Source organism: Osmia bicornis, chromosome 11 (assembly GCF_907164935.1).
Source record: "Osmia bicornis bicornis chromosome 11, iOsmBic2.1, whole genome shotgun sequence".
Lineage (NCBI taxonomy): Eukaryota > Metazoa > Arthropoda > Insecta > Hymenoptera > Megachilidae > Osmia > Osmia bicornis.
Genome location: NC_060226.1, coordinates 5,850,995 through 5,868,224, shown reverse-complemented (window position 1 = coordinate 5,868,224; position 17,230 = coordinate 5,850,995). Strand labels below are relative to the sequence as shown.

Here is a 17,230-nt window from a genome sequence, read left to right as displayed (position 1 = left end):
TGTACATACATAATTAGGAAAATTATCCCTACCACGGGAGTTTCCAACTCCAGCGTATGTATACTTATATATGACCGTGGTATCAACAAATGTGAGGTATTCGTGGATGTCAGAAGCTTATAAAAACGGTGAAATATATGTTATCATTATAATATTGTGTTAGAAGTGATTAACAAAGTAGTACTCAGTAAACGGTAATATATAGCAAGTTTAACCTCTAAATATAAAACAACTATCAATTATATTGACGATTCTTATTTAGTCTAATTTGTTGAAAAACATTTGGATGTTGTAATTAAATGGTATTTATTGAAATATTTTTTTATTTTAAATCAATGATATATTTCGTTTCTTTCGCTTGTAATTAATTATTTTGTGTTTAAGGTTATATCGCTGAAATTTTGTATATATTTTCTTATGTTTCGGTGTTTTTAATACCGTGCTATTAATTCAACATTATTCGTAAAAGGTAAATTCATGAAGATTGTGTTGTAAATCGTAGTAAATAAACATGACGACCGCAGTAAAAACATTGTGGAAACAAGCGTTAAATACATTTGATGAACGAAGTAACGTTGGGTTTAAGCTTTGTCAACAAAATTTTGACAAATTGCGATATTTGATGAATAAAATTACAGCCGAAGATGTAAATTTGAATCAGCAAATTCTAGATTTCATTCAAGTACAACATGCACCGATGTGGGTTATTGACATATTTGAGAATAAGGACTTTGCTATATCAATTTTTATATTGAAACACGGATTTACAATGCCAATACATGACCACCCTGGAATGTATGGCTTTTTAAAGGTGTGTAAAATTTGTATTTTCTTGTTAACATGAATGTTTAGTATTTTATGTTCATACATATTATTATTATTTCATTTTATTTTTGAAACATAGGTAATTAGTGGGAAAGTTCAAGTGAATAATTATACTTTAAAAGCAAATGAAGATCATGCAATTAAACTGAATAAAGAAGTAATGGCATTTAGACATAAACTGATATCTTTGCACAGTAATTCTCCTGCTTGTACTCTTACGCCAAGAGAAAGAAACTTACATGAAATTACATGTATTGAAGGGCCAGCTGCATTTTTAGATATACTTAGTCCACCTTATGATGTAGATGATTCAGGTAAGGGACCAAGACCGTGTACATTTTTCAAAACTGTTGGTAGTTCTAAGTTGTGTACAGATTTATCAGATATAATTGAAGAAGTTAAGTTATTGGTTATCGAGGGTCCACCAGATTTCTATTCTGGAAGTCTCAAATATACAGGTCCACCGTTAATGTGACCTGAAGTATTAAGATATATTTAGATCTTGTGTTCTGTTTGTTAAATAATTCTGCATTTTGTGTATTAAGTTGCACTTATAATTGTATCATAAACTTATAAATGTTCAAATGACAATTCTAATTAATTGGACAATATTTATATTTCTTTTTGCATTTTTCCGCATATGATCATAGGATGGAATAAGATAAAATAATTTCCTTTATAAAAATAAAGTAAAAACGTAGGATAAGATTTTTTTTTCGATTGTCAAGGAAAATTAGCTTGAAAGTTATTTGGGAATACACTTGTTAAATTTTTAAGTAATCTCATATCTTAGTAATTACATGAATATAGATTGATAACAATGTAACTGTGTATCTTACGATTCAAATTCTTAGGTGGTGTTATAGCCTATGTTTATTCATTTTTCAATAATTTTGGTACATATAAGTTTTTTAATATAAATTTATAAGTAACAATTAAGTGTATGCATACCTGAAAAATTTTAAACTAAATTTTTTCGAAATAAAATGTCACGTGATAGTATTCTATATTTTCAATTTATTTTTCTTGGTTCCATGTAATGTGCAAGAAATCGTATTAAACATATTATTTTGACGGTATATACATATAGTAAGGATGTGAAGAATGAATGTATCATCTGTAACACATAATAAGATACACATGACAATTATTGAATAAAAACAAAATTTTTATTTATATAAAACACGTGATAATTATATCACATAATACGTAAAAAATACAAACGATATCTCAATAAAATTATGTACTATTTTCTGGTGGATGAATCACCAGTTTTCAATTGTTTGTGCAATTCTTACAGGTTATAAAAATATACTGTACTATAATAATATAGTTTACATTACACAACAATAATCAATATTAATATTCCTTTAGTACCTCTGGTTTTATACTTTAATTTTGTTAAATGAATGTTATAATACAATAATTTAAAAAAGGAAATATCTTTTCTTTTTTAATTAAAAACAGAAACGACTGGTATGTACAATGTAATAAAATTAAGAAATTAACATATTACATAAAGATATAAGTACTTACGTAAATTAATTGTAAATCAGAATGTTATTTATCTAGGTATATAAGAAAAACACGAAGTATCGATTTGAATTGATATTTACTAATTTCTTATATCTACAGCAAATTAAGGCATTTACATAAAATAAAGTTTTGTTCCAAAATTTTTTTACTGAATATATTAATATGTTTAATTCAAGACTTATCTATGACAGAAATAAATTTTTAAAAATACCGTTCCCTTTTCCAAGCAGTCAAAATATGAATAACTTCTACCAAAGATACTTTTGCTTATTTCTCAATGTACAGGAAATTTGTAATTTTAGTATAATAAATAGTATCGCTTCATTATGTAATTATTAAATTTGAAACAGACGAAATTGAATTATGGTAAGGAAATATTACCATTATTCAATTTTTAGTTATTAAGTAAGAAGGTGAATGGACATTATTGTTACTCCATTGAATAAAATATCCCACACCTGACACAATATTTTACCAATTGAATTTATGTATATAATGACATTTTCCATACATATATATGGAGAACAACGTATGTATCTGTTAAACCTGATTACAGTACCCATACATTTATATTGCTAAAAGTAGATGGTATATTGGAAATCCATATTTACGATAAAAGTATTCTAAAAAGTTTAATTATTCTACATCTGAAACGATATACTGTCCTTTGATAATATATTCTTGAAAGGTAGTTTACATGCATTTAACTTGTCTGAGTTTCAGAATTTTGCTGTCTTCTATACAGTGCGACGTTATTCTCCGTATAATCCATTATCCGACGCTGACACTGTCTTACATATTGCTGTTGTTTATGATAAATCTTGAATGCACCTTTTATTGTTATAAATGCTATACCTCCCTACAAAATTATATACAGAATATTTAGTGATGTACATAATGATTAGCTTATTATCAGATGTATTTTATACGTACAAGTAACGTCCTTTGAAAATTGGAGTGTATACTTTCAAAAAATATTTTTCCACATATGCTGGCAATACTCGGCAATAAAAGTGCACCACAAAGAATACGCGTCGCTGATACTGGATCACTCATAGGTGGCACTTCTTCAGATTGTGCTCTGTCATCACTTGAATAACTATAGCGATAGATATATATAATTGCAAAATAAATGATGTATTTATTTCAAAGTTATAAATCTACTTTTACACATACCTACTGGGTAAAAAATGCCTTAAAATAGGAACTTTACACGCGTGTCTCCTCAGAAGGTTAAGTGCCTGATCTTCCCATCTTAACATTTTACCCAAAACTAATAATATTGGAATAGTTGGCAAACCAACTAATAACACCAAAGGATCAGCTTGCTCCATCATAGCTAGACCATCTTTAAGACCAACTACTTGCATAACAGTGACAGCTCCATATGTTACAGCAGTCCAATATATAGATGCAGCAACTATGCTAGCCGCGATAAAAGGGCAGATACGAAAAATTATTCCATCAATTGTATCCAGTACTATAACTAACGGACCTGAAATAATTATAATATATAAATTATGTACGCTGCTAGTAATAGTGATAGTATGATTCGATTTAAAATTTATGTAAATATTAAAAGAACTAACCCATATTTGGATATACAATAATATACTCCGTATTACATTGCGGACATGCTACATGTGCACCCGCTCGTCCTTTTTGTTTCTCGTCGACCCATCTTTGTATACATCCTTGATGAACCCATTTAGTTGTACCGCGACAATGACATGGTTTTACCCATGATGCTGTTGCATCATCTTCGTCTGTTGCAAAACACACCCAACAATATCTTTTGCTGTATTAAATAAGAACATGTAGTCAATAAGATGTATTCAACTTTATATCTTCTTCAAATTTGTATCAATTTAACTGATACTAAAACGTACTCGTCTTCAGAATTTACCGCTGATGCATTAATTTCTGGTTGATTTGGAGAAGATGCACCATCAGTCACATCACTTTGTTGCACATTCTCTGTAGGCTTAGACATTGCAACAGGTGCAATAGGTTCTTCATTAGGTGCAATTATTGCAGCCTGAACATCCTGCGCTTCTTTAATAATAGATATTAATTATTATCTCAAATTTAAGGATATAAATAATCATATGTGCTCATTACATCAAATCTTTTTAAACTACACTTATTACTATTCGTATTGTAATTTATATTATAAATATATTTTAATAATATTTAATTCTTATGTACTATTCAGAAAAAAGTTTTGTTAATAGTTATACAAATTTTTGTAATAATCTTTTATAATGGTTTTTACCATTATTCAATTCATTAGTCTGTCTTTCTGGCCTTCTAGTGCCAAATCTCCTTAAAGTTTCCTCTATACTTGAAAGACGACTAATAGATCTAATCTCAGATTCAATGCGTACTATACTACCAGGAGGATCAAGTCCATATGAAATATGTGGTAAATTGTTATCTGACATTTTGTCTTTAAAAATATAAGACTTTTAATATTTCATCACTATGTTATACCTGAAAAAATACATATTATTATTTATAAAGAAATATACTGCAATTTAAAGTATATTAAGTTACTACATTAAATATTAATGTAACTTGTACCAAATTTCAAGGACATTGCATAATACCATATAAATGCAATATGTACATATTGCACATTATAATGTGCTACTAATCAAAGGACATTTACCTTTTTACATGTACTTACATATTTTTTTCTTTATTGTGTTATGCATTGTTACTAAGTTTTAGAGATACCTTAACAAATATCTATTAAACTGTTTCTTACATTAAATTGAACAGCAATGTTATTTTCCTAAAATGCACTATAAACTTTTTGTAAAACAATTTTGTTAACAACTGGTATGTCGTTATGAAGTTGATTGTCTACTGGTTATCGTGTATTATTTTAAACTATATAGAATAATGTATTGCAACACATTGCAAGGTTTATTTGTCATAAAATGAATATTTCGGTTAAATAAAAATTGTGCAAGTTGTGATAGAGAAATAGATCGATAGTATCTTGTGTCAGCAATGATGAAAATTCATTATTGAAATCGAAAGTTTATTAATTTCTACCTGTAATGCTATTCATAAACAATTCACTGTTACACATTTACGAAAGGATGAAACCATTGACATGTTTTTTTAAGGTATAATGTTAAAAACCACAATTTAGTTATATATATATATGTAAATCGTTGTTAATATTTAATTATAGCACGAACAACGTAATTTTTGAAATTCACTCTGGAAATTACAGATTTATTTTTTTACTATTATTGGTAACAATTAAAAGTTACGTGAAATTGCTGCCTGTACTGACAACATGTTAATGCAAAAATATACCAATCTAATATACCGCCAAACTTTAAACGCTTTTAGTTATCGAGATTTCGATTTATATCACAAAATGATGAACGAGTTGTAAGTACTCAACTTATCTTCTCTTTCTTAAGTTGATAATCATTTTTCTATAAGACGTTGTGATTTATACTTACAAAATTTTATTATTTTCATTTTTCAGCGCCATCTTCATCTCATCATTCAAGAATTTCTGCTTTCCCTACATCACCATTTTTCGTCGAGGAGTTTACTTTGCTCGATGCTGTACGTAATAAAGGCTTGCTCGCAAGGGAATATTTTACTGTTCAATCAGCTGATATGCAAGAAAGGTGATTGGTTAAATATATTTCTTTTTATCCTCTTTCAATTCAACTACATCCTTATAAGCGGAAGTAAATTAATCATTATAGTATTTTCCTGCCTGATTCGCTGTTCATATGTGTGCCTAAACCAGCCTAAAGTGGTTTATAAATTCCTCAACAGCGTGGTAGCATTGCATAGAAACCGTAGATAAAAACGTGAAGAAATAATGCTTGAAATGAATCGGATACGAATTTGAAATCAGCAATTATACCAAGAGGATGACGACTAATAAAGAATCTACACATGACGGCCTTTTGGAAAGGCTTGTCAAAAGTGATGAAAAGGAGGTTGTGAAATGCCGGACTAGTGCGGATAATATTGAAGGGCATAAATTACGACACGGCACGGACAGTTTTCCAAATATTAATGCAAGACCGGTTGACGATATATCAATCGAATTTTTTTACAAACCCCACAGCATTACATTGCTTCTTATTGCAATCGGAGCTGTAATATATTTTGCCTTTACTAGGTAATTATATGTTAATATATTTATTTAATTGTAAATTACAAAACTTGTACATATCAGTGTTAATTTAACACAGGAACACTACCAATGTTGAGGACAATATTTGGGCTGGAATTCTCTCCATCATATTTTTTTTTCTTATCATATCAATACTCACATTTCCAAATGGACCATTTACGAGACCTCATCCAGTTGTTTGGAGACTTGTGTTTGGCTGTAGTGTACTATACTTAATGGGGCTGTTATTTATGTTATTTCAAGATTATGAAACAGTCAGAAAGATCTTTGTTTGGATAGATCCTGACTTGGCATCATTTCACATTGATATGGACAAAGAATATGGTGTTAATTGTTCTGATATTACATTAGAGAAGATATGGAACCATTTAGACGTTTTTGCAGCAGCCCATTTCTTAGGGTGGACGTTTAAAGCGATATTAATTCGTCATTTTGGTATTCTTTGGGCCATCAGTTTAATGTGGGAAGTAACAGAAATAGCATTTGCTCATTTACTACCAAACTTTGTGGAATGTTGGTGGGATGCTTTTATACTTGATGTGGTTGTCTGTAATGGTTTGGGTATCTGGGTAGGATTAAAAATTTGTTCTCTTTTGGAAATGCGAGAATATAAATGGGTAAGCATCCTTGACATTGAAAGTACTACTGGAAAATTGAAGAGAGCAATGCTACAATTTACTCCTGGTAGTTGGACTGCTGTTAGATGGTTGGATCCAACATGTACATACATGAGATTTGTTGCTCTAAGTCAGTTGGTTATTTTCTGGCAGGTTTCAGAGCTAAATACATTTTTCTTGAAGCATGTTTATGAATTCCCACCTTCTCATCCATTTGTTGTAGCAAGATTGATACTCATTGGAGTAATTGTTGCACCATCTGTTAGGTAGGCAAGACCTATAGTAAGAAAATGAACTAGACCTAAATTAAGCATATAAAATTTTACTAAGAAGTATATATTTTATTATAAATTGTAGGCAGTACTATTTGTATGTAACAGATCCAACATGTAGTAGAGTAGGGACTCAGTGTTGGGTTTACGGTGCAATCATGGTTACAGAGGCTTTACTATGTATCAGGCATGGTGCTGCATTATTTGAACGTACTCAGGCATTAAATATTCTTTTATGGCTACTCTGCCAGTCTCTAGTCTCAGTTCTTTGTGTCTATGGCTGTGTTCTGTGGCATCAGTACTTTGAGGTATGTGTTCTGTGCTTTGGAATTGAATTATTGATTCACTTTGTAACTAATTGTATGAATATCTGTGTATTATTTTTTTTTTTCCAATGCCTTGTGCATGGCTCTTGTATTTCCAGACGGAAAAGAAAGTTACTTCAAAACAGTCTATTACTCAACTAGACAACAGCCATCTGGATACAATTCCTAGCAGTGGTATGTGTTGGTATCTACTACATAGCATAAATAACAATTCATGCTAAGCCGATAGTGTACTGGGCTATTGACTTATAATTAACTGATTACTAAATATAAATCAAGAGTGCTACAATCTGTTATATAACTGACATGAATGGTATCAATACATAATAAATAGTGTCATGGATGTTTTTATGTTCTCGGTATTGAAAGACGAAAATTTTTGTATGCGTGTACGTTGTGTTATATCAATAAAATTTACAAAATATATAGAACAAAAGTAAGTGCAACAATAATGAATATTTATATAAAAATATACATTGTCACAGCTCAGTTCATCATTGGTTTATTAGACGCAGAATTAATGCATATTTATAGCGATCGATTTATGTTTTAGGGAGTATGGCTGATTCTACAAAATCTATGGACTCGCTGGAAAAGAAGAAACTGTGAACGGGTTCAGAATAAAAAATGACCAACTTAAGGGTGAATTATTTATTAAACTTTCTAGTCGCATCATAAGAGCATACACTGAAGACTATTTGAACTTAGTAAGTTACTGACGAATGTATGAGCTCTTTTGAACTTTGGATACCGCGTCTGTTTGTGTGTGAATATTATTGGAAAAAAATCTTGTTCCTGAGAATAAATGAAGAGCGTCGTTACCACTTAATTATGCTTCCTTACAAAGTATTGGTCGCTGCATTGTTTACGTGTTACAATTAATTCAGTAACACTGAAGATATGGAAATGGAGTGCATGTATAACTTGGCATTATCTGTGAACCTTCCGGACAGTCCCAAGCTTTACCAAGGAGCTTGTTATTGGACGCCGAGACAAAGATGCGAATTCGGCTTGGTAATTGTTCGTTCTCGTACAGTGATATATAAGATGATGTAAGTGGTGACTTTGTACAATGCATCTATAAAAAGAAAAAAGGAATCGTGATTGTAAACTACTATATACTATTATTATCATAACAATATTATAGTTTTATTTAAAATATCAATGCCATAAATATTACTGTAATAAGAGTACCTGAGCGTAGGTGAGATAGAATAACTGATCGAACTTAAGTTTAAGCCACGGAAGATGAACTTCCTCGGGAGATCTCAGTCGACCCAAAGTATCGTAGGCCAATCTGAGCCCCATTGCTTCGGATAGGCGTTCGTTTAGACTCAATTGCAAAATCTAAAATGCGTTGAAAAAAAAAAAGAATATTGCTTTTAGACGTTTACTAAAATGAATGTTTTACTTTAAAATCGTATTTTTACATTATAACGATTTTATAGAAAAAGAGAAAAAGATGTATGAGTTTACCTCGTAAGCGACAGTCTGCCCTGAAGACGATATTGTCATATTCATAGGATTTTGATAAAGAATATTTCTCTCATTGTTAATGTAATCCTCTTTAACACTCAACAAAGAGTTCTCGGTGTCTCGAGTTCCATTCCAATAATAGATACCTAAGGATACACGTCAAGATATATTGTTGCATATTTGAAGGATAAGATTTTCTTTCTCGATAAATATGAATATGTATATCAATATGAATATTACGTATCGTTGAAATATACCATTTGCGTCGAAGTGATGAGCAATTTGATGTGCTATCACGTTACCAAGTGTCGCCAGTATTATGTAATCAAACGAGAGTTCATCATATTTCGTGGACCAGTCGATCACACCGTACGGTATCACAACAAGATTTAATCCATAAATCGCAAGCCCTTTGGACTGGAACGGTGTTGCGTAATGAGTCCATCTGTTAGTCCATTTAATCCATATAGCAGAGTTACATTAATTCATATATTTATTTGTATTTGTAAGAACTTACGTTTGTTCAGGATCACCTGGATTTTTTAAAAATTCCGCATACATTAGTTGTCGATACCTTTGCATCAATGTGACAGAGTTCTCGAAATAATTGTCTGATAAATCGATCTAAAATCATAAATTGTTTTACTATGTTAGTTGATGCGAGCAACATGTACGAGTCTTAATATTACGCACATTCTTCTTATTGTTTCCTTATAAAATACAAGTGTTCTTTTTTTTTTTCTAAGTACCTCGTTTGCTTTAGTTATTCTGTAAGTAGACGTGTTGTTAGTTAAATAGGAAATATCAGGTACAGCAACTTTCAAATCGTTTATTTTAGCGATCAGCGCATTGCGTTCATTCGGTGCGGCCCATTCTACCTCCTTTACATTTAATTTTAGAGTCTCTTTAAGTTGATCAAACAATCTGTGTATCTGTTAAGTTATAAAATAGCGATTAAACATTGTTATGTAAACGATTCCTTCTAATAGTCACGATATACGTAGTTAAGTCTTACTGTTTTATTTATGTATACGAGTTGATCTCTCGAAAAGGAGGAAACGTACAAATCCGATGCTTCCGGGATTAAAACGTTAACAGCTACTCGAAGGCAATATTCTTTAGCTTCTCGTTGCTTTGGCAGAACCAGCTAGAAAAGAAATGGGAAATGTTTAAAATGAAAACATTACGTTAACGAAAGTAGAAACAAGAGTGTACCTCGTGATAAAGATTGCGTGCATACAATCCTAACAGTGCGTTATTTAATTGCATAGGATCTTCATTTTTGAACTTTTCCAGGCTTTTCAGTCCTTGAGCCAGAGCATCGTAGAAGTAAACCTGCACCCGTGCTTCCGGTTTAATTTGACTCTTAGTTAATAAATAAATTAATTGTGTCCAATTCACCTGAGAACACGTTAAAAAATCTTATTAACCATTCTGTCAGGCGAATCGATTAAGCGAACAAATTTCTTACGACTTTGTAATTTTTATCCAGCGTCTCTATGTCGACTCTTGTGTAGTTTTTCATTAGATAAGCCTCGCGAATCTTATCCTTAGACGGGTAATTCTGGAAAGCAGCAAAACGATGAACCATCGATAAAGCTTACAAAAATCGATTGACTTACTGCGAAGAATTTCTGCACTATTTCCAAATCAATTTTAATAACCGTCGTCTGTACATTTTGTAAGATGTTGTACGTAGAGTTTAGCTCACTGAAAACGCCGAGTGCTGTCAGAGCTTTTGAAATGGATTTTATAAACTTCTCGGTATCATTCTAAAGAATAAATTAGAGTTTTAATTGAAATTTCAGTGATCCTCTTATAGTGCATTGTTCTACATATTCATACTTTGCAAGCTTTATATTCATTGTACAGTTTCCCTAAATCCACCGTTTCTTGTTCTCTTTCGAATTCGCTCGCGTAACAAGAATCATCCGTTTCCTCTGTTTCAAAAGGATTTTTGTACGTGGTCGGTCCTATCTTAAGGGTGAAATGTTTCGGTGAATACTCGTCTAGGTCTGGAGAAAGGTCGAACAGTAATGCGCTAGAAAAACAGATACAAAAATATGCGTATAAATGTATGATTACTTTTGTAAACTTGTTTTCTGAATCTCTCACCTGTTCTGTAACAATAGTTTAGCGAGAAGCTCGGTAAAGCTTGTATGATTTTTCGTCCAATCTTCGGTGGTGTAAAACTTTCCAACTTTATCCAACGCTTGTCTAGCTGTAACCATGTTACAAAAAGCATGTAAACGTGTGTATTATTTAAATTTCTGTGTAGAGTAAATGGCGATATAGGGAAGGCAGGAATTCTAAAAATTCTAGGTTTTACACTATTAATATTAGAAATGATTTAGAAACAAAATAATCTCCCCTACATCGTCATTCTCCCTGGGGATGCCTAAGTAGAGAGGCAAGAGTCCGGAAAAGCTTACTATGTTCGATACTCTGTACCTAACTTTATCCTTTCAGTTAACTCAATGTTCTCGTATTGCAGACAGCTGTTGTAGTATTTGGTGAACAGAGAGGATTTCCCTTGACGAAGTTCTTTCTGCATTTGCCCTGAAATATTTCTTATTTATCTTTCATAGCTTGGATTGTTAAATTTTGTAGCGTTAATTATTAATTTATACGCACTTAATATCCGCTCATAAGCTACGTGTTCCAAATTCCGATCAACAGTCTGAGGATTCGATTCAAAACCACCACAAGCGTACTCGTAAAAGTCTTCACACGGATCAGTCGTGTGATTCATGTAAAATAACATTTTGCTGGCTACATTTTTGCATTCGCCTGTTGTACATACTTTCTCGTTAATTGAATTAACAGTGGACGTAAAAAGAGGCTCACTTGTGGTATCATCCATCACTGTACTCGATATTGTAGGATGATTAAGCGTATCCTGATGATTCTCGGTGATAATTTCTATTATATTATTCGTCGTACTTTGGTACACTTCTGAAGAAGTATCTTCAGTAATAAAATGAAGATTTGTGGAATTGGAAACAGAATAGTTTGAAGATTGTGTGGTGTTGATCTCCTGCTCTGTGATCGATGATACATCTTCAGTACTTGTAATAATTGTTGAAGGATTATCGTATAAATCATCTTCGTTTACTGGAGATATTGATGCTTCTTCTGTGGTATCAATCTCACTTAAGAGTTTCCCAAATTTGGACGAGTTACCACTTTCATTAGTAGGGTCTACTATATTATAATCTTCTGTAAATGTTTCAGACTCTGGTATTGTTTCCTTCGGTTCGAACAAAGTGATCGATGATACATGTTCAGTACTTGGATTAATTGTCGAAGGATTATCGTATAAATCATCTTCATTTACTGGAGATGTTGATGCTCCTTCCGTGGTACCAACGTCATTTAAGAGTTTCCCAAATTTGGACGTGTTACCACTTTCATTTGTAGGGTCTACTATATTATAATCTTCAGTAGATGTCTCAGACTCTGGTATTGTTTCCTTTGGTTCGAACAAAGTGACCACAGTATTTGGATAATACTTTGATTTTGTAGTCGTAGTCGTCTTTTCTGTATGGTGTTCATGATCATGGTGATGATGCTGTAACAATATAATCATTTTTTAATTGAACTTTGATAATGTTAGTTGTGAGAAGCTTACCTGTGCTGTTCCCACTTGTTCACCTTTGTATTCAGGTTGATTGACATAACTCTTTTTCCATGGTAAACTGACGAGTATGAGGATAATACAGAGGAAAAAAAATATGATTAATGCTAACAGACAACTTCTGTAAGATTGATCATGTTCTGCTACTTTGTTGTTTTCTATAGCAGTGACTTGATAAGATCTTTGAGAAGGCATTCTTTAAAGTATAATATATTTATATTGTTTGCAAACGTATAATGTAACTTTGATGTATATGATGTTCACTACGTGCACGAGAATGCTGTGTTTCTTTTACTGAATCAAAGTTGAACCAAAGCTAATGCAAGAAAAGAAACGGTGATTGTGGTTTCGTTGACCACTTCCTTTTATGTGTTATCATTAAATGTTTCTCTAACGTCCGTAATGAACGATATTACGTCCTTTTATTAAAGCCCGAGGAGCGTATATCAGAGGAATTGGATCGAATGAAATAAAATACTCTGATCGACACAAACCTTTTTTTTTGTTTTTTTAATACATCCATAGATTCCAAACGGCCCAAGGAAGGCGACGTTAAAAATATCCAAGATAGATAGATATAAGTTACTTATATTAATATATTTTATAATACAATTATCACAGATATGTAAACTACAAAATATTATATACTATTATAAAATGCAACTTGCAGTTTGCCAATGATCCCATTGCACGTAGTATGACATCTTATCTACAGCCTAGACTATATTATAATTTAAATACAATTAAAAAATATATTTAAAAACTCTATTCGCCTGTCTGTTGTACCAAATATATATCAATGTTGCGTTTGATTTCATTGTCCGCTGCGTCAGATTTCATAAGAGCTTCGATCGTTGAACCAATTTCTCTTGATACGAATATATTCTCTATTTTTTTGGTACAAGTTTCGTCTTTGTATTCATCGGACTTTAATATATCCAAGGTGATCTGAAACGGATGGTTATACATGTCAGTGAAAAATAAATACTTATACATTGAATGTTGAATAATTTAAGGAAACTTGCAGGATAATTACTTTTCTTTGTATTTCGTCAGCCTTAAACTTCTCTAATTTCTCCTTATCGGCAAGTCCAATTGTAGTCTTTGACGATGTTTGTCTCTTTGGAGTAGGTCTTCTTGGCTTAAATGATCCGGAAGCTTTCTTAGGTAACTGTGAGCTCATATGCTTCTTAGTCTCGTTCGACTGGTCGCAGTTATGAGTTAGCAATTGTTCTTTAGTTTTAAATGCCTGTAACGAGTATTTCAATAAGTAAGCTTCTGTTTGAAGACGTACAATGTATTCATTTCAATGCCGTCGACACTTACGTGTGAACAAATTTCGCATTTTAAACTATGTTTATTCATTTCATGATGTTTAAGAGCTTGGGCCCGATGGAAATTACGGTTACAGTGACTACAACTAAATCGTTTGATATTGCTATGCGTCAGAAGATGACGTTTCAATTTATCAGGTCGCGAAAATTCACTCATACAACCTAAATAACTTCTGAAGGGGCACTTTAATCTCTTTGTTAAATCATGAATCAGCATATGACGACCCAAACGATCTTTTCGTTTGAATCTAGCTGGGCAATGCTATAAGGAAATTATACGTATACAGAGAATATAAAAGAACTTGATTAGTTTTCAAAGAAATTATAATATCACTCACCGGACATAGGAATGGCGTTTCCTCGCTATGTATTAACTTATGATTCGCTAAATATTGCTCAGTTTTGAAGGCCTTCCCGCAATCCTCGCAAGCAAAACGCGCAGATGAGGCGTGAGTTTTCAAATGGCGCCGTAAAAATCGTTCGATCAAGAAGCTTTTTCCACAATGTAGACATGCGTAATCGTGCGTTGTAGTTTCTGTGTGATGTTGTAAAGCCTCCAGATTAGAAAAGGAGGATTTACAAACAGAGCAGCAGTAATATTTCTCGGTCGTCTTTTGCTTTTGGACGGAGTGGGCGTACTGATGAAGCCCAAGATCAGACAAAGTGTTAAATACTTCGCCGCATACGTGACAACGATACTCCGATCTTTTATGACTGCGAGTATGCTCCAAGAAATCTTCAAGTTCAGCAAACATCATACTACAACTACTCTGCACACATTTGTACACTTTCAGTGCTAAATGAGATACTATAAGGTGGCCCTTTAGAGCTTTGTACGAATCAAATATTTCTTTGCAGAACTGGCAATGATAGGTACGATCTATGCTTCCATCCGGTGGTGCCTAACAATGGTTATTGATGATTATAAAGAGCCATGGACGGAACGTACAAGCGCACGTGAAAATAATTCAAATACCTCTGGAGGCAAGGAGTGTATCGCAGTGCCTGGCCATACTTTATGCGATGACATGTGTTTTTTAACGTTAGATTTTTGTGCGAATGCACGTCCACATACAACACATTGATATGGCTTTTCCCCTGTATGAGAACGTTCGTGTTGTTGCCAATAAAATTTTTTGGAAAATTGTTTGTTACAATAACCGCACTTATACTGAAACAAAAGATTTTTATAATAAAATAAATCTTGTGTATTTTATTATTCCCTATCATACATACTTTTAAATGTGGCGATTGATTAATAATAGCGTCTAATTCATCTTGCGTACATTCAGTTACATTTTCAACTAGATTTTGAGTTATCGATATAATAACTTTGTCTGAACTGTTAATATTATGTTCTCCTGAAATATCACTTTGGAGAACTTGAGGTACTTGGTTTGAATCATCTTTAATGTGATCAGTATCTGTTGGAATAGTGGAGGTTTCAAAAGTATCTAAACCTTCTGAACTTAAGATAATTGGAACACCAAATGTGGAATCTGTTGAAAAGTAATTAGCACCCTCTTGATCCATGCTACAACACATATAGAGCATATCATTTATTGTAGAAGAAGACCTGCTACATGTATATTAAACTACTTGTAATATACCTAAATAGCATATCTGATTCTTCGAGTATAATTGGCTCATTAAGTTGGTCATTTTGAACAAATGTTTCTTGAGGATTATATTGTGATACATGTTGGCTATTGTCTTCTATATGAATAGTTTGATTTTCATCATTTACTAAAAACTGACTCAAATCTACTGTTTGCTCTTGTGTTTTTTGGTGTGTCCTTTTGTGCAATACAAACATGTGCAATGATGTAAATTGATTTTTGCATTTTCCACATTGAAATATATCTTCTTCATCCAGATCGATGGCTAAATATAATATGTAAAAATATTTATCATAAATCCATTCTACTGAAGTTTGTAGAAACAATAAAATTTCAATTAACAGAGTATCAACATTTATTTTAACAAAAACCAACCTGACTGCTCCACCTCGGTTATTAGAGTCGGAGATTCTAATAAACATTGCACAGAAGGAACGTCTAGTGATACACCTGTAAAATACATGAAATATCGCGTTCAATACTTTTAGAACGGAAGAAAAATAGGATACTTGATGGTTAACCCCACCTATTTTCATGATAGAAAATTTTTACCTGTTAAAGCGTCGAAAATAGATTGCGCCATAGTTTGCAATAATATTAATGCTTCATTTTAAAAGAAATCAATGATCAGGTTTTCATAATTCGTTTAATATGGAGAAAATGAAGAAATTCCAAGTCAGAAACATACCGAGAATTTCTACGCCCTGGCAGCGCTGTTGCCGACCAGGCCAGCGAATAATAATCGATATGTCGATTGTGGAAACGATTCTAACCTCAAAATAGGACAAATCTCACTTTACAGACGTTACAGGCTCTCCAAACTCCCGTATTACTATCTCTATAATACAAGCTGCTTATTAGGACTGATACTACATAGGGGTCCGTGACACCCCAGATGATATTAGGTCGGTATGCAGAGAGCGCCACCGATGCATCGGGGTCTCTGAGACCCCAGATATCATAATGTCGGTAAGCAAAAAGTGTCATTCGTGCATCGGGGTCTCTAACACCTCAACACAATAGCAAGTCGACGTTCAGAGAGCGTCGTCGGTGCTTTGGGGTCCCTGACATCCCGGATGCCAAAATGTCGGTATGCAAACACTGTCACCGGTGCGTCGGGGTTCCTGACACCCCAAGATGATCATGTCGGTATGCAGAGATAGTCAATGGTGCTTCGGGGTCCCATCTCCACATTCCTTTCATCCTTACATTCCTCTCATCCCCACATTCTTTTCATCCCTACATTCCTTATATCTCTTCATCCCTTAAATCCCTACATTATTAACAGCCCAACATTCTTTTCATCCCTACATTCTTTTCATGCCTACATCCTCTTCATCCCTACATCCTCTTCATCCCTACATCCTCTTCATCCCTTACATCCCTACATTATTTTCATCCCTACATT

General features: G+C 32.8%; 5 protein-coding genes across 10 annotated transcripts; 2 read left to right on the top strand and 3 right to left on the bottom strand.

Annotated features, from left to right (window-relative positions):
- The first annotated feature begins 8 nt into the window (after positions 1 to 8).
- On the top strand, positions 9 to 3,120 carry LOC114875961 (2-aminoethanethiol dioxygenase). Its single transcript, XM_029186871.2, has 3 exons — positions 9 to 302; positions 385 to 811; positions 905 to 3,120. Exons 2-3 carry the CDS (start codon positions 512 to 514, stop codon positions 1,298 to 1,300), a joined length of 696 nt encoding a protein of 231 aa, XP_029042704.1. The 5' UTR covers positions 9 to 302; positions 385 to 511; the 3' UTR covers positions 1,301 to 3,120.
- On the bottom strand, positions 2,421 to 5,932 carry LOC114875960 (E3 ubiquitin-protein ligase MARCHF5-like). 4 transcript variants are annotated; one of them, XM_029186868.1, is made up of 7 exons: positions 5,847 to 5,932; positions 4,637 to 4,854; positions 4,251 to 4,416; positions 3,951 to 4,159; positions 3,538 to 3,856; positions 3,295 to 3,460; positions 2,421 to 3,220 (listed from the first exon to the last, which is right to left on the bottom strand). In XM_029186868.1, exons 2-7 carry the CDS (start codon positions 4,803 to 4,805, stop codon positions 3,065 to 3,067), a joined length of 1,185 nt encoding a protein of 394 aa, XP_029042701.1. In that variant the 5' UTR covers positions 4,806 to 4,854; positions 5,847 to 5,932; the 3' UTR covers positions 2,421 to 3,064. The 4 variants fall into 4 exon arrangements, with proteins under 4 accessions (XP_029042701.1, XP_029042703.1, XP_029042699.1 ...); XM_029186870.2 differs by lacking the exon at positions 5,847 to 5,932 and adding an exon at positions 5,132 to 5,592 and having other exon boundaries at positions 3,295 to 3,451; XM_029186866.2 differs by lacking the exon at positions 5,847 to 5,932 and adding an exon at positions 5,132 to 5,587.
- On the top strand, positions 5,928 to 8,402 carry LOC114875957 (phosphatidylserine synthase). Of its 2 annotated transcripts, XM_029186863.2 has the most exons (6): positions 5,928 to 6,020; positions 6,102 to 6,526; positions 6,600 to 7,424; positions 7,516 to 7,738; positions 7,855 to 7,930; positions 8,310 to 8,402. In XM_029186863.2, exons 2-6 carry the CDS (start codon positions 6,273 to 6,275, stop codon positions 8,363 to 8,365), a joined length of 1,434 nt encoding a protein of 477 aa, XP_029042696.1. In that variant the 5' UTR covers positions 5,928 to 6,020; positions 6,102 to 6,272; the 3' UTR covers positions 8,366 to 8,402. The 2 variants fall into 2 exon arrangements, with proteins under 2 accessions (XP_029042696.1, XP_029042697.1); XM_029186864.2 differs by lacking the exon at positions 7,855 to 7,930 and having other exon boundaries at positions 8,310 to 8,387.
- LOC114875947 (endothelin-converting enzyme homolog) lies at positions 8,393 to 13,353 on the bottom strand. Its single transcript, XM_029186842.2, has 15 exons — positions 12,864 to 13,353; positions 11,867 to 12,803; positions 11,684 to 11,791; positions 11,348 to 11,453; positions 11,078 to 11,273; positions 10,855 to 11,004; positions 10,704 to 10,796; positions 10,448 to 10,633; positions 10,248 to 10,379; positions 9,982 to 10,164; positions 9,750 to 9,856; positions 9,490 to 9,677; positions 9,233 to 9,378; positions 8,951 to 9,103; positions 8,393 to 8,834 (listed from the first exon to the last, which is right to left on the bottom strand). Exons 1-15 carry the CDS (start codon positions 13,062 to 13,064, stop codon positions 8,640 to 8,642), a joined length of 3,081 nt encoding a protein of 1,026 aa, XP_029042675.2. The 5' UTR covers positions 13,065 to 13,353; the 3' UTR covers positions 8,393 to 8,639.
- A 196-nt stretch (positions 13,354 to 13,549) lies between these two features.
- Positions 13,550 to 16,653, bottom strand: LOC114875949 (zinc finger protein 341-like). 2 transcript variants are annotated; one of them, XM_029186845.2, is made up of 9 exons: positions 16,375 to 16,653; positions 16,198 to 16,272; positions 15,814 to 16,087; positions 15,440 to 15,737; positions 15,180 to 15,374; positions 14,542 to 15,105; positions 14,196 to 14,465; positions 13,906 to 14,118; positions 13,550 to 13,817 (listed from the first exon to the last, which is right to left on the bottom strand). In XM_029186845.2, the coding sequence occupies exons 1-9, from the start codon at positions 16,403 to 16,405 to the stop codon at positions 13,635 to 13,637; spliced, it is 2,103 nt and encodes a 700-aa protein (XP_029042678.1). In that variant the 5' UTR covers positions 16,406 to 16,653; the 3' UTR covers positions 13,550 to 13,634. The 2 variants fall into 2 exon arrangements, with proteins under 2 accessions (XP_029042678.1, XP_029042679.1); XM_029186846.2 differs by lacking the exon at positions 14,196 to 14,465.
- Between the last annotated feature and the right edge of the window lie 577 nt (positions 16,654 to 17,230).

Excerpts from the sequence above, each read along its gene's own strand:
- LOC114875961 (XM_029186871.2), top strand. The coding sequence starts at position 512 with ATGACGACCGCAGTAAAAACATTGTGGAAACAAGCGTTAAATACATTT. Across the intron at positions 812-904 it reads GAATGTATGGCTTTTTAAAG|GTAATTAGTGGGAAAGTTCA; the intron begins GTGTGTAAAATT and ends TTTGAAACATAG.
- LOC114875960 (XM_029186868.1), bottom strand. The coding sequence starts at position 4,805 with ATGTCAGATAACAATTTACCACATATTTCATATGGACTTGATCCTCCT. Across the intron at positions 3,461-3,537 it reads AGGCATTTTTTACCCAGTAG|TTATTCAAGTGATGACAGAG; the intron begins GTATGTGTAAAA and ends CTATCGCTATAG. Across the intron at positions 3,221-3,294 it reads ATTTTCAAAGGACGTTACTT|GGAGGTATAGCATTTATAAC; the intron begins GTACGTATAAAA and ends ATAATTTTGTAG.
- LOC114875957 (XM_029186863.2), top strand. The coding sequence starts at position 6,273 with ATGACGACTAATAAAGAATCTACACATGACGGCCTTTTGGAAAGGCTT. Across the intron at positions 6,527-6,599 it reads ATATATTTTGCCTTTACTAG|GAACACTACCAATGTTGAGG; the intron begins GTAATTATATGT and ends AATTTAACACAG. Across the intron at positions 7,931-8,309 it reads GGATACAATTCCTAGCAGTG|GGAGTATGGCTGATTCTACA; the intron begins GTATGTGTTGGT and ends TTTATGTTTTAG.
- LOC114875947 (XM_029186842.2), bottom strand. The coding sequence starts at position 13,064 with ATGCCTTCTCAAAGATCTTATCAAGTCACTGCTATAGAAAACAACAAA. Across the intron at positions 11,792-11,866 it reads AGCTTATGAGCGGATATTAA|GGCAAATGCAGAAAGAACTT; the intron begins GTGCGTATAAAT and ends GAAATATTTCAG. Across the intron at positions 11,274-11,347 it reads AAACTATTGTTACAGAACAG|CGCATTACTGTTCGACCTTT; the intron begins GTGAGAGATTCA and ends CTGTTTTTCTAG.
- LOC114875949 (XM_029186845.2), bottom strand. The coding sequence starts at position 16,405 with ATGGCGCAATCTATTTTCGACGCTTTAACAG. Across the intron at positions 15,375-15,439 it reads ATCAATCGCCACATTTAAAA|TATAAGTGCGGTTATTGTAA; the intron begins GTATGTATGATA and ends CTTTTGTTTCAG. Across the intron at positions 14,119-14,195 it reads AATGCGAAATTTGTTCACAC|GCATTTAAAACTAAAGAACA; the intron begins GTAAGTGTCGAC and ends TACTCGTTACAG.